Source organism: Tenebrio molitor, chromosome 7 (genome assembly GCF_963966145.1).
Source record: "Tenebrio molitor chromosome 7, icTenMoli1.1, whole genome shotgun sequence".
NCBI lineage: Eukaryota > Metazoa > Arthropoda > Insecta > Coleoptera > Tenebrionidae > Tenebrio > Tenebrio molitor.
Window position 1 is genome coordinate 11,517,561 of NC_091052.1, and position 14,038 is coordinate 11,531,598.

A 14,038-nucleotide genomic window follows, 5' to 3' on the forward strand; every position below is an offset into this window, starting at 1 on the left:
TGTTTTTTTCCAATGAAATGAGCCGTCTTGGTTAAAGATGTAATAAACAAAGAAACCCTTAAAAGCATTCATTAATTATTAGTTCAAACAAAAGTTCAGCTAAATAAGTGGCGCTAAATTTAATTATTTGGGACCAGGTTGAATGATTGAGGGAAGAAAAACAGGAATCGATCGATACATTTGGGGAAGCTTCGTGTTTACGGAATTTTTTCAAACAATTCGGATAAAATGATTTCGTCAGTTATTGGGATAAAATTGTGTCGGGTCGGTTTTAGGAGTGACTTGTAGTAGAGTCGAGCTTAATCACCGTCGACCTTCGAAAGGGATGTAAATTGTTCGGTCGGTGATGCCGTTTGTGTACGATGTCAAAACCCGTTAAAGATCCCTACTTTAATTGGAATGCCAAAGGTTCACAAAGTATCTAGGGAACATGTATTCGGTGCACACAAACAAGCTCTTCAGCCGTCTTCTTCAGGTCGTCAGCGATCGCTAAATGATATTCCTTCCATTAATTAGATCAAGAACAAAAATGAATTTTATCCCTGATAATGCTAAAATTTCAAACTTTACTTATCCAAACTCTCCGAGATTCCTGACGAGTCTTTCAGCATTTTTTTCATTATGTTTTCAACTCTCGAGTTGAATTAATAAAAGCGCTCAAGGGAAGATTTTTCCCTAGCAAATATTTTAAACATTAAAGGGCCCGCCATAAAGGAGCATCGTCGAAATTTCCCTTCCACAACAGATTTTCCGAAAATATCCTCGCGACGGGTCAATTTAGCTCGTGACGGAACAATTTTTCGTCGAGCACAATCGGTGCATTTTAACCGCCCCAAAGACCAACGCCCTCGCTTTCCAAACTTTTGACTCGAAGATTCACAATGGCAAAGTTCGTCTTTACAAAGATAAACAAGAAAAAAACCAAACAATGTAAGATGTTTCCCGGTTGCGTGACACGAAAACAAAGAAACGAACATGATGTATTATGTAAAACAATCGATAACAAGTGCGATAAAATCCCTCAACTCTTGCCTTGTCATGTTTCGCTTTTATTATCCGCCGAAAAGTCGCAACAATAAACTGGCGTCGATGCAGAATCCTGTTTTATGTGAACGGGAAATGTGTGCAAATCAGAGTCACTGACGCACAAAAAGTAAATGAAGTGTAATATTACCAATAACACATCTGTGGGGATCATAAAAAGCCGATGTCAAACTTTCAAGAGCTCGGCCTCGCCGGTTCTGCTTTTCAGGAGGTGGTCCATAAAGCCCACTCAGGACTAAATATCTTTTACAACCCATGAATTCGCCACCGATTTGAATTACACTCCGGATGATAAAGCCCCAGGCGATTTTTCTCCTTGCAATTACCAAATTCCATGAAAATAATTAAGAATCGCGAAAACTGTTCCACGTTCGGAATTTATTAATGCTTCGACTGCCACCAAAGCGTACTGTCACTTTTTATCTTGATCGTTTTGAACTTGGTGGTGATTTATTATGTGCACCCTTATCCCCATTTACAAAACAAAATATTGCGAGAAGTGATCGATAATGTGTTTCGCACGTCATCAACTGCCTTATTACATGTTACATTCATTAAAAATAATTGAGAAATAAATGAATGTGTACAAATTAACGAAAACAACCATTTATTTGTTTAATGAAGTCATCCTTCAGCTCCAATTTACAGGAAATTACAAATATGAATGTATGCACATGCCAAGCCATGCGTATCTTTAATCGTTCGTGCAAATAGCCTCTGGTTTAATCTGATGTGCGCACTTACGTGTTCATTTGTGTACATATTGTTACACCCTATCATGTTACGAAAAACAAATAGATACATATTCGGAAGAAGGTAGCTCCTGCGGATTACCCAAGCCGTTTCAGGATCGATATCAACCGTAATCACAATATCAAACAGCTCGATAACATGTTACATGTTCACCTGTTGTCACAACAATCACAACCAGACACTTTACTCGTAGGTATTTTTACCAGAAACTTTCACCAAACTCGGAGTCGTAACAGTAATTGCATCTGACTTGCATAAAAAACGAATCTGTTGAGAGATTTTTACCGAATCTATCATTTCAAATAATATTGATAATGTGACTAATTGATTGAAAATGTTGCCGTCTTGAGGATAACTTAAATCGCAGTTTTTTAATCGAAATTACTTGTCTCTAAACGTTTCTATTAATGCGCATGAATTTCGGTTATGACAAATACAGTTCTCTAACATTCTCTGTTGGGAACCGAAGAAGGGTTTAGGAACTGTTCTCTCACCCCTTGGGCCAAGTAATGAGAGCTCCGTTACAACTCTAATTTAATGTCCAAGCCCCAATATTTATTAAAACTTTCGAGTATACGTCGCTTTAAAGAAAACTTTACAAAATGCTGGTTTTATTGCCGCAAAAAGTAACAAAATTTACGACGTAAACATAACCTTACTTACAAATGTCGGACGAGTTTCTCGTCTTGTATTGCAGAGTGTAGAACACTAGTTCCAGTTAATAAATTAAAATTCAGTCACAATTCACGAATACCCGAAATTACAATCACAGTTTTAATGATTTGAAAACGTTTAAAAATTAAAAATTTCAAACAATGCTACCAACTGTTTGCACTGTTTAATGTCCCCATTGAAGTAAACTACCGTAGATTTCTGCTGGTTCATGGTAACATAAATCATGAAATCGTTTCAAATTAGCTTAGATCGGATTTTCTTCGCTCGTCTGGTGCAAAATGTCGTCATTAATCGATCCGAATATTTCAAAGCAACGTTAGTATAAAGCTTAGGCTTTTTAGTTCAATGGAAATCTGCAAAAGCTAGAGACTATTGTCTTCAAGATTGGTAGTACTGATGACATCTTTGGTGATGGTTGTTGTTTCTTAATTTGTTCAAAAAGAATTAAAAATGCAAGTGTTATCTGTGTTTTATCTATTACTACATATTGAGAGCAAAAAAAGTGGGACATCAACATCACTGTCTTGACTTTTAATGTGAAATGACCAAAATGATTGTGGATAAATATGACAACTATGTACGAAAATTTATGTGGCAACTGTGTGGGTGGGGTATAGTTGACATTTGTGTGACATTTCATAAGCGTGCATTTGATTATTTTTATACCATTGCACATTGATTTGACAATTTTCAAAATTGCGCGACTATGAACTGTCAACTCTATCCTACCCACACAGTTGTCACATAAATTTTCGTTACATAGTTGCCATACTTTTCGACAATCATTTTGAATTACCCAATATCTTTCTAACGCTATTTTGAATTGATTGACGTTGTCATTACATATTGTAGGTTATAGGGAACGACTGTAAGTAAGCACGTAGTGAATATTTATTTAATGCAAAGCCCCAATCAAAATCTACCTTTACCAAAAGAAGAGGGCATTTGGAAAAGGAAAATAGGAGTATAAAATAAATTTTTAAACTGTCACCTAGAATAGTGTCAAATTTCTATGAAAATAATCAAAGGCAAAATGACAATAAAGCTTGAACTACATCGAATTTTTAAAAACTGATAGAAATTTGATCTCCCACTTTCTATGCTCCCAGTAGTACTATGGCGGACAATAAATTTAGGCCGGCAAATTTCTGACATTTCAAAAAAGTCAATGCAAGCGACCATTTATTGTCATTATGACTGATGTGTCAGTTTGTCAAACTGAAGGTTTTCAAGCTGTTTGGCGTTTCCTTCGCCTTTTTCGTACCTTACAGATCATGACGCACTAGCATAACTGATTGTAGTAGCACTTCTCTCTGGTGCATGCTTCTTGTCCCACTTTTAATTTTGATTATCGCTGTCACGATGACAAGAATGACAAAAATCGAAAATGGGGTTAGTTGAACATAATGCTAGCTTCACATTTTGATGTCAACTCAATGACAGGCCGGCCTAAATTTATTGTCCGCCATAGTACTATTGGGGACACGGAAAACTGGGTACATGTGTCATTCAGTTGTCAAAATTTCTAAACCATACCTTAGCTACTCATAATCAAGCTTAAGTTAATTTGACAGTTTTTTTTTTAAATATCAGTCATAATCACAGTAAAGGTGCATTTACATTGACACTTTTTGAAATGACAATTGCAGACTGCCCAGGATTCTATGTCCCTCATTGTACGTTTCACTTCGTCGAGGACACATTTAAAAAGTAGGGTTATATTTGAATCCTCGGAATTTTTCCAACGCGGTGCATTCTGCTCCATTTCCCTAATAAGTCGTGTTGGTTGCATAAAATCAAATCTTTTCGTATACAGGGTATTTCAGGAGTGATAATGAGCCCGGAGGAATTGAAAATGCAACCCACAATACATTTCCTATGTTAACGTGGCTTCTTTAAATATCCTATTGTTTTAAAATGCAATTATGAATCCATGATGAGTTTATTTGTCACAACTGACGCTTACGAAAAAGTTAAAATAGGACGATTAAAATGTATTTGAAGCGAATGACGTTTATGTCAAAATTTACGAAACTGCACAGCTAACCATGTTTTATGTTTTTTAAATGTAAAAACAAATATCCACGTTAACTTTGGAAATGTATTGTGGGTTGCATTTTTTATTCCATCGGGCTCATTATCACTCTTGAAATACCTGTATTTTGTAGATGAGAATTTTTGAGGAAAAGTTTTGGTCGTTTGGGTATTACCGTTGAAGTTATTTTTGGGTTAGGGTAGGAATAATTTATAATTAATCAAATCTAGAAAGGTGCTATAAAAGTGATAATGTAATTTATTCTATGTTTATTTCAGAGGACTGGTCGACTGCTAGGATATCAGATGAACCCGAGTTTTTAGCTCCCATACATAATTTAACAACTCCGGTGGGACGAGAAGCTACCCTGTCTTGTACAGTCAGTAATCTTGGAAAATACAAGGTAAAAACAGTAATTTATGTGCCCGTCGAAAATTTGCGTAAATTTCGCTGCACCCTATAGTGAGAGGGCCCCATTATTCTGGCATTTTTATCCCCCTTGGTAATTGAACTCTATCAGAGAATTCTTTCCGTTCCGTTTCAACTCTTTCCTTATTCCCCCTCGGTAATTCCGTCGATTAATTAGGCCGCGAGCCTGCTCGCGCCGCAGCTTAAAATATTTAAAAACAATTCTCGAAAATTTAGTGTAGCGAGAGGGAATCCTTCCGGGAGACTTGGGCCGATTTAAATGTGTGAAAAACGCTGTCCATTACGGCCGAGTCGGTTAATCCGCGTCCGCAATATACGTACAACAACCGCAGTTGTACGTCTTGCGACGCCGTAATTTAAGGGGAGTAGACCGCGCTTCGCCCCCGGCTCGAGACCCTCTCGTCAGCTGCACCAGCTTCGGAAAAACTTCCACTCTCTCTCGATTCGGACCTCTCCCCATAATTCTCTTCCGTAGGCGGCCACTCGTGTAATAGTCTAGTCTTTCTTCGAACGAGCGAAAAAGTTCGCTATTTACTGTTCGCTACTTATATTTATGTAATGGCACGGCAAGACTTTGCTCCGTATCGGTTTTAAAGAGGGAAACATAAACGAATCCCCCGGAATGGTCCTGCTGCATCTTTTATTGTTACGGTGGACGTTGTAAAGAAGTTTACGTATCGGTTCGCAACGTGGATTTATTTCACAAGAGCTTGTTTCCACGTTCGCACCGCGAACATGTTTCCTAATTCCGAGAGTAATCCTAGTCTAGTTTAAAACGTGTGTGCGATTCGCATTGTTCTAACGAGATGTTAACAAGAACGCGAGGAAGTGGTAATCGCTTCCTGACGATGCGACTCGAGTGACGAGACGCGTCGATAGCGCTACAATCTGTTGCGAACGTGTCGGTAATCAAATTGTTTTAAATCGGTTTTGTGTCGCTCTCGTGGGACTCAACACAAAAACGAATAAGTAATGTACTTGTTTAATATTAACAATGTAAGGACTAAACGGGTGTGGGCATTAAGCTGCTTAAAATGTACACTAATGGTTAAAGTGTGGGGTCGGTCATTTTTAATGAAGTAGGTATTAACTGCAGAATGTGTCCACAAATAGCCGTGAAAAGTAGATAGATTGTATCTGTTATACTTACGCGTTGCAATAACTGACCGGTTTATGACAGCACTAAAATGCGATATTGTTCTCTTTTATAGTGTATTAGATTGGTGATTAAAAAATCTAGAGCAAGTTTAAGTGGTGCGAACGTTGTTGCAAAACACTTTCATCTGCTGAAAAATTTGTAACGACAAGCTGACACATTTTTAAAGACATTTTATTTGTCTCAGCTTCCGTGTCCGAATGTTATCACAGACGTGACTTTGTCATCTCTAACAAGGACGTCCGAGTTTGGGAAATATTTTTTTCGACATAAAAATATTGCAAAATGAAAATTTGGCTCGGAGATTTTCAGATTTTTTATGTTTACTTTTTATGCCTAATATTTTAACGGTGAAAGTGGGTTTTGAATACAATCGTAAATTTGCCGTAAAATATCTAATACAGGATAAAATTTTCGTCTTTATGGTTATTGGATAGAAGAGCAACATGTGACAAAAGACAGTATGTACTCTGTTTGCTTGCAGGGTTATTTATGACCGGAACATTACTTAAATGGATTATTGTTAAACAGTTTCTTTCATACCGGAATAAAAAAGAAATCGTCGATCAGAATCCGGGGAATAAAGCACTGTAAGATGTTATATTAATTTTTTTATATAAAATCTTCCAATTGCTTCGACATCCAGTAAAACTGATTTGTTCATCAAATATGCAATAAGTAATGTGGACCTGATAGAATTTGCATTAGGGAAATTTTCCATTTTCATGCTAACTACAATGTAATAGTTAGAAACTTTGTGAAATTTTGTATCAAATACAGTTTATAGATTCTCTTTGTTCCACGTAACAATAATACATTAAGGTGAATTCCCCTCTTTTGTCCAACGTAACCCTTTTAATAATGTATACAGCACTGGAAGCTTAGTGACAAATATATTTCAAAAATTTTGTTTTTCTAGAACAAAAAAGACTTCATTAACATTAAATATTAATTCACGTAAAGGTGGGCCATTCCATTTTTGTTTGATTATTTGTACTAACTTCTTACGTAATACATAATTAATAAACACCATTTTTCCTCCTTTCGTAAGAGCTCTTCGCATGCCTGGTTTCTGCTTAGAATTCCTTCCCGAACATTGTCTGCAAGGCACTGAACAGTCGTCAGAAAAAAGTCTGGTGCTGTCAGATCTGGCGAACTTGGAGGCTAATTCTAATTTGTATTTCGCGGAATTATTCGTTCTGGAAAAATCTGCCTGACCGGCTGCTCTAGCCGCGTGGACAGTTGTCCCATCTTGCTGCCCCAATGTCAGATCTCTCCTGCACTACAGGATGCACAAGATTTTCCGAGAACGAATTTTTTAAATCCGAAACATTTTTCACTTTTAAATTTCAAAGCCACTTTAGCCCGAGAGATGGATATCGTTCGATGGGCGTAATCATTCGGTGACGCCGTGGTGCATACAAGATTTTATTTTTCACTACGTGTTCTTAAAAAAAAAATTGGCTTCTTTGCAATTATGCAATTATGAATTGATGAGGGCGTTATGAATTCATTACGCCCGCTTATTCTTATTACGCTCTGTATTATGCCCCGGTTGTTATGGACATGTTTACGTATTTCGTATCCTAGGAGTTATCATGCAATTATACTAAAGTGAAAAATAAAATACATTATGATATTTATTTTTTTGTCCACAATTTCTGACAAAAGCTTTTACATAACTTACATTTTTTTCCTAATTTTATTTTAACGAGTTAGCCGTGACACACCAAAGCGCTGTTAAATTCGAGCCATTTATAAAATTTTGTCTTGTTTATGTTGCAAAAGTTTAAATTTTTTGCCCCCCTAGAACATTATTTCAAAAAATACGACATTAATGTTATTATGCTGTGTCAAAATATTCTCCATTGACATAATAGCAGACACCATTTTCAATATTTATAACAAATCCTGTAAGCCGCACACCTGCTACATTTCTCTTTATGCTCTTTTTGTATTCTGCCTTATTTAGGTTTGCTATAACATTCGTACATGTCCTTTTTATCAAATACTGTGTCATTGTAACGGAGGAATCGATTTTGTTTCTGTTAAAAAGGGTGCCAATAAAATTCGTGTAAGTGTAGATTCACCCGTCAAGATCGTCCAGGTGTTTCAGTTTCAGCAACTTATTCGTGCTTCGAAAAATGCAACAAATCATGCGAAGATAATGTATCTAATTTGAAAAAACAAACTCCTCATTTTCGATAAGCAACCCACAGAACGGGGTTCATGATAATACAGATGTTAACGTCAAGCGTCGTGATTACCTTTCTGGGTTGCTTTCCAGTCACGAACACGTTCCAGATTAAAATTGCTGGATCAACTTTGATTGAAACTAATTGGTGAAGCACAAATGCAATTAATTCGGTAAATAAGTAATGGAGGTAACCTTTAGGCCGCCGGTTAGGTGCACTGACTGATATAATCCATTCTGTTTCCAATTTCAAGGTAATGCGCCTCCACGGAGTGTCGGTCTAATGTTATTCTGTTTGTAGTTGTTCAGTAAAGGTACTCAGATATAACGAGATGAAATTACTTTGCCGATACTTTCGAATATTAAATAACTTTTCACAATGTGCTCTCCATTTCGCGTATAAAATTTCTTCGTTAACAGGAAGTTTTAATGCTTTAAATTTTTTATTAAATCCTCAAGAACGGGGGATTTGCAGGTCGGTCCAAGAAAAAAGGGGAGAGAACGCAATAACTCGTTACAAACCGATAAATATTGACCGTAAATTTTAGCGTCGAGGACATATTTTTGGCTATAATATACGAGTAACAAGTTATATTTCATGAAAGAATGTCATGACATGAATGAATAAATGAGGGACATTTAAATCTCTAAACAGGCTTTGTTTTTTGTAAACTGTATTTTTGTGACCTACCGATTTTTTCAGGTTATAATCGCCCTATTTAAAGAAACATTTTAGCTGTCAATTAAAATCGCTGAAAATGGATCACGTGACTCATGAATTATATTCTCACTATTATTAAACATTTATTCTTGCACAAACTCGCCTACGTATTTTTTCATTCGACCGCCGAAGCTCGTGCAGACATTTTTTCTAGTTAAATAAATTTTTCCGCCAAAGAAAACACAGATTTTGTTTGTTTTTTCCCAAGTCAAATTACCATTGAGGAGGATTCGTCAAAGTAACACCTTGTATAAACAGAAAGTTTGCGATTTTTTCCGGGATGCTGCCGAAGTGAAATTATAATTTAAAGTCAATAAAGACTTATTACAAATTTTTCTCATTAAGATAATAATTATTTTGGTGGTGCTTTGCTTTTTTAAATAAATTCGGAAATGTCGTTGCGAGTTGAACGATCGGTGTACGAAATTGCGTTTAACGGCGGCCACTTGCAACGAATTATCGGCAATTAATTTCTTGCAAGCGCAAATTATGAAGCTTTTAATTCTGCAACGTTTCTTTAATGGGTTAAATTTTTAGTTTGCAATCACTAAACCGCAGTAGTAATATTTATCTGGATGAATTCCATTTTTAAACCGCAACGGGTGATTTAAATGTAAGCTTCAAGAGCTTTTATTGGTCAATTAGCGTGACAACAAAAGTTATTAAAAATCAATGGCCCGGCGCATCCACTATTTTTAAATCCAGAATGTACCAATTTCCCATTACTATTTTTAAACGTAACTGCAATATTCACATTTATCATCAATAAGCCCTCGATTTTCTACGTAAAAATCATATAATTTTTCTGTTATAAATTGCCAGAAATTGTCTGCAGCATTTAAAAAAATGATATTTAAGTAGAAATTTGAAAAAATTGCTGTTGGTGTCTAGTTTCGTAAAAGTAATTCAACGGAAAATAAGTTTAAACGAACTAAGAACAGTTGTTTATTATTGAGTAGCCACCGCATGCACTATTAATAGTAGTTTATTTAACGAGTTCGTGTGTAAATTGGGCTCTTTATTGCATGAGTGGGTCAGTTTAAAGGCCCACGAGTGCCATAAAGAACCCAATTTACACACGAACGAGTGAATACAACGTTTTTTGTTCGACGAGCCCCTTAAATTAAAGGCTCCAAATCGCTTAAAATCTTTAAAATTAGTGACATTTATCAAAATCCGTTCACACAGGAGAAAATTCTCAAATTCTAACAGTGTAGAACAAAAAAAATATATATGTACAGTCGCGAGCAATAAATTTTGGTCGTCAAGGTGATTCTTTGACGCAATCGAAAATGCTCCATTGTAAAACAGTCGTAAATGTCATAACCTATCATCATGTTGTATGACATTAATTATCATTTTGTTCTCATTTTTTTGACACTTTGTTAACATGCTCATAATCAGGCAGGGAAATTTTTTAAATTTGTGACAATCTAACCAAATTTTGAAATGACATTGACGACCAAAATTTATTGCTCGCGACAGTACATATATCTAAAATAATTTCTATCAAGAACACTCTATTTAAGTGCAAAATAAAATTCTTATTATCTAAAAATATGTTTATACTCGAACGTAAAATCCAAATTAATATTTTATATTTTTAAATTTAAAACGAACATTTCAAATTTAATTGTTGTATTTGAAATTTTTTAAAACATAAAATTGACGTAACTTTCAGCAAAGTGAAGAATAAAGTGAATTACTTCATGAATAATTTATTTGTTTAATTAACGTAGAAAATCCAATTATTTTAAAAGTGCATTTATAATTCAAAATTCAAACTTCGTAAGCCCTAACAAATCAGCGGTGGCGAAAATTCCTCGAAAATAAACATAGAAAGCGTCTCAAGTTTCATTTTAAACCATTTAAGTTTAAACAAAATCAATTTGGTAACAGAATTTAAATTATCAATTAGTGAGGGAATAATTTGAAAATCTACTTGCCCCGCGTTTCCTGTTTTTATAATTATTATTAATTTTATCAGGAAATTTATAATTATTAATTAAATTCAAGTCGTTTTAAGCATCAGCTCAAAAGTGCAATTATGAGTTGTATCGCGTGTTCATTTAAATTTATCCTTAAAGTGGGCGTTGAACAGTCGATTGTGAACCGACCACTCGTCAATTTGCAGAGCAAAAACACAAATGACGCAAAAAGTTACGTTAGATTTAAACAGCTGATCCATGATCTGTAATCCATGGTGCGCTCACAATCGACTTTTCAACACTTAAATGTGTCACAAAAATGGTGGAGGCGCCAGGATATATTTTTATTAAAAGTATTGATATTTCTGTTACAGTTCGAAGCAGATCAAATCTAAAAACTGTGTTGAATAGATTTGAGCACGACGAATCGTTTAAAAAAAACCGCATGGCTATATCTGCAGCATTAATTATTGCTAGAATTTATTTTGCAAAAATGAAGGAGGCGCCAGGATATTTTATTCATTGGAGTAACGCTATTTCTGTTTAAACTAGATAAAATGTAAAAACTGTCTTTTATAGATTTAAATCAAATGCAAAAAAGTTCATGACCTTCACTTGATAAGTACCAATTAAGAAAATTGTGAACAACAAAAACAAATTCAATGAGTCACGAATTTATAGAGTGCCTTGGTACTTTGCAGGAATAATCGTGTCTAGAACGAGTTTAAACAGTTAGGATAATGAATCCGGGCCAGTTGCGAGGTAGCATTTAAGTTACCAAACGAAATCACTTAGTTGGAGTTTGCAGTATAAAACAGTGGCAATAAAATATCTTGACAACAAGAAATGGAAACCGACTTAACCTCTCCCCGGGGGCGAACTGTAATAAATCAGAACACACACGCGCATACGGCTCGGGCCTTGAGGGTATTCGTTTTGCATTGTATTAAATCAGACGCCATTGAAACTTTAAGTGCATTTTACTGTTCGCTCCTGTTGTTCGTTTTTGGTCTTTGTGTTTCGTCTCAGCGTGCTAAAAATGTTTGCTTTCGCGTGTACGAATTAAGCGGCCGATTTTCGTCCAATTCTTTACCTAGGATTTTATTTCGTCAAATTAATGAAGGTAGATCAGTTTGCGGCGATGAAAAATGTCGGCCAGTTTTCACCACACCGGAAACTGAGTGACAGACTCATTTCGTCGACGTGTTATTTCGGGAAGGTCCGACTGAACGCAACAACGACACAAATTTAATTGTTACTTAAAAATTTCGCCCGCGAGATTTCTTCATTTGGGTCGGTGATTAATTGCGAGAGCTCTTTTCACCGACAAATTTCGTAAATCCTCACTGATTTCGGCGGATTGAAGAGGGTGCGCGTCCAAAACGCGAACATTTCTTAGTTTTGACGAGTTCACGTCAATCAATCCACTCGGGGGATGTTCGTATTGTTTTTTCCTGGCTTGCAGCAAATTTCACTCACCGGATGAAAGTCGATCCGTATGTGTACGTCTGAAATATGATCATAAAGTTTCTCAAAGACCCAACTCGACCCTGCTTGCAATAAAAACTCCACATTTGAAGACAAATTTTTATCCAATTTTACGCCAAATATGGACCCATATTTAAAAGTGAAATTGAAAGGACGAGGAACAGTAAATTTTCAGATACTAAATTTGATCAGGAAGAAATCCACAATTCAGACCGAACAAGGACAGTCTTTGAATGGAAATGATCGTGAAATAAAGCACCACCTGCACACGTTCCGTACAACAAAGAGATCCTGTTTGCAACACGTTATTCAGCTGTAATTAGAAAATTTTACATTTTCGACAATGGTCACGTTGAAAAAAATCGTTACGGTCGGCCGAAAAATATTTTAACTAAACAAAGAATGATGCAAGAAATATGAATACGTAATAAATTAGAATTTGAATGGATCATTTTTATTTCATAACAGCTATCGGACGGATGCTGTTATAAGTGCTCTTATATGTTTTTAATGGAACACGTCATTTTTACATACACTTACGATATGTTAATAATTAATGTCGAATAGATGTTTATTTAGTTGGTACAAAACAATTGTAATTATGTATTTGGAGCAGTTTGCGTTGTATTCGGGTGTGTTATTTTGAACTGCGTCGTTTTAATTTATTCGGCTCATTAAAGATTCAAGTAAAGAACATGCAGATTGCACGAACACACTTCGACGATGATAAATCATAGCGACTTAATATATAGACACATGCATCGAGAAAAGTCGAGATAAGAAGGGCGGCCGTTATAGTTTTCGGGGTCGGGGTCTTGGAGAAACGTATATTTTTCACGACTGCTCAAAATGAAATATATGAAGTAACTTTATCAGTTTTAAACAAAAGTCAAACTAACAGCATATAAAGTACAAGAGACCATTACTATAAAAGTTGGGCTGTTGCAATGATAAATGAATACTTAGCAGACTTGGCAGCCCTGATAAAAACTAGAAGCTAAAAAGACCTTCCGTGGATCCTCGGAGAGGGTCGAACGATTACCATCGCATAAAAACTCTACTCTATGTCGGCATTAACGGCTTTTTGTTGTTATACTCGATGAAAATGTTAATGTGCCAAATCGATAGACGTTTCTGTTTTGATAACGACCAGGAGCGTTTATTGTTTCTCGGTTGTTCTAACGGCGTATCAGGGGTCGCTTGTTTACAAGTTTACACGAAAATCGAGATTAATCTAAATTTTACGATTAATTTGAACATCATTTTATTGAACGATTATTTACAGAAACTTTGGGTAGACTAGATCAACATAACAGTTGTTTGCCAACAACAATTAGAATTTATTTTGTCAGTTCAAAATGGTGATCGCTTTGCGATAAACTAAAGACTAGTGTTTTGGCAAATTTATCACCTGCTAAATTTTCTTTGTCTCATTATAGCGTTTGTTGAATATTTTTTTCAAAATTAAAATATAAAACAGTAATTGGACATCGATACACAATTTATATTTAGGTGGCATTTATAAATACGTAAATGTCATAAAAATAGTAAAACCGAAAAAGGTCGGTGCTGATTCACATCAGCGTTAAATATTAATCAACTTTCATTTTTTTCA

At 35.5% G+C, this 14,038-nt stretch overlaps 1 protein-coding gene and 1 long non-coding RNA gene across 2 annotated transcripts in view; one reads left to right on the forward strand and one right to left on the reverse strand.

Annotated features, from left to right (window-relative positions):
- The window catches only part of LOC138135512 (uncharacterized), a 131,746-nt gene that overhangs the window by 74,925 nt on the left and 42,783 nt on the right, over positions 1–14,038 (reverse strand). The window lies entirely within an intron of this gene.
- Positions 1–14,038, forward strand: part of LOC138135493 (lachesin-like) — a 121,769-nt gene that overhangs the window by 50,528 nt on the left and 57,203 nt on the right. The window contains exon 2 of the mRNA XM_069054242.1: positions 4,786–4,910. Coding sequence (XP_068910343.1) covers positions 4,786–4,910 — 125 coding nt within the window. The remainder of the gene's footprint in view (positions 1–4,785; positions 4,911–14,038) is intronic.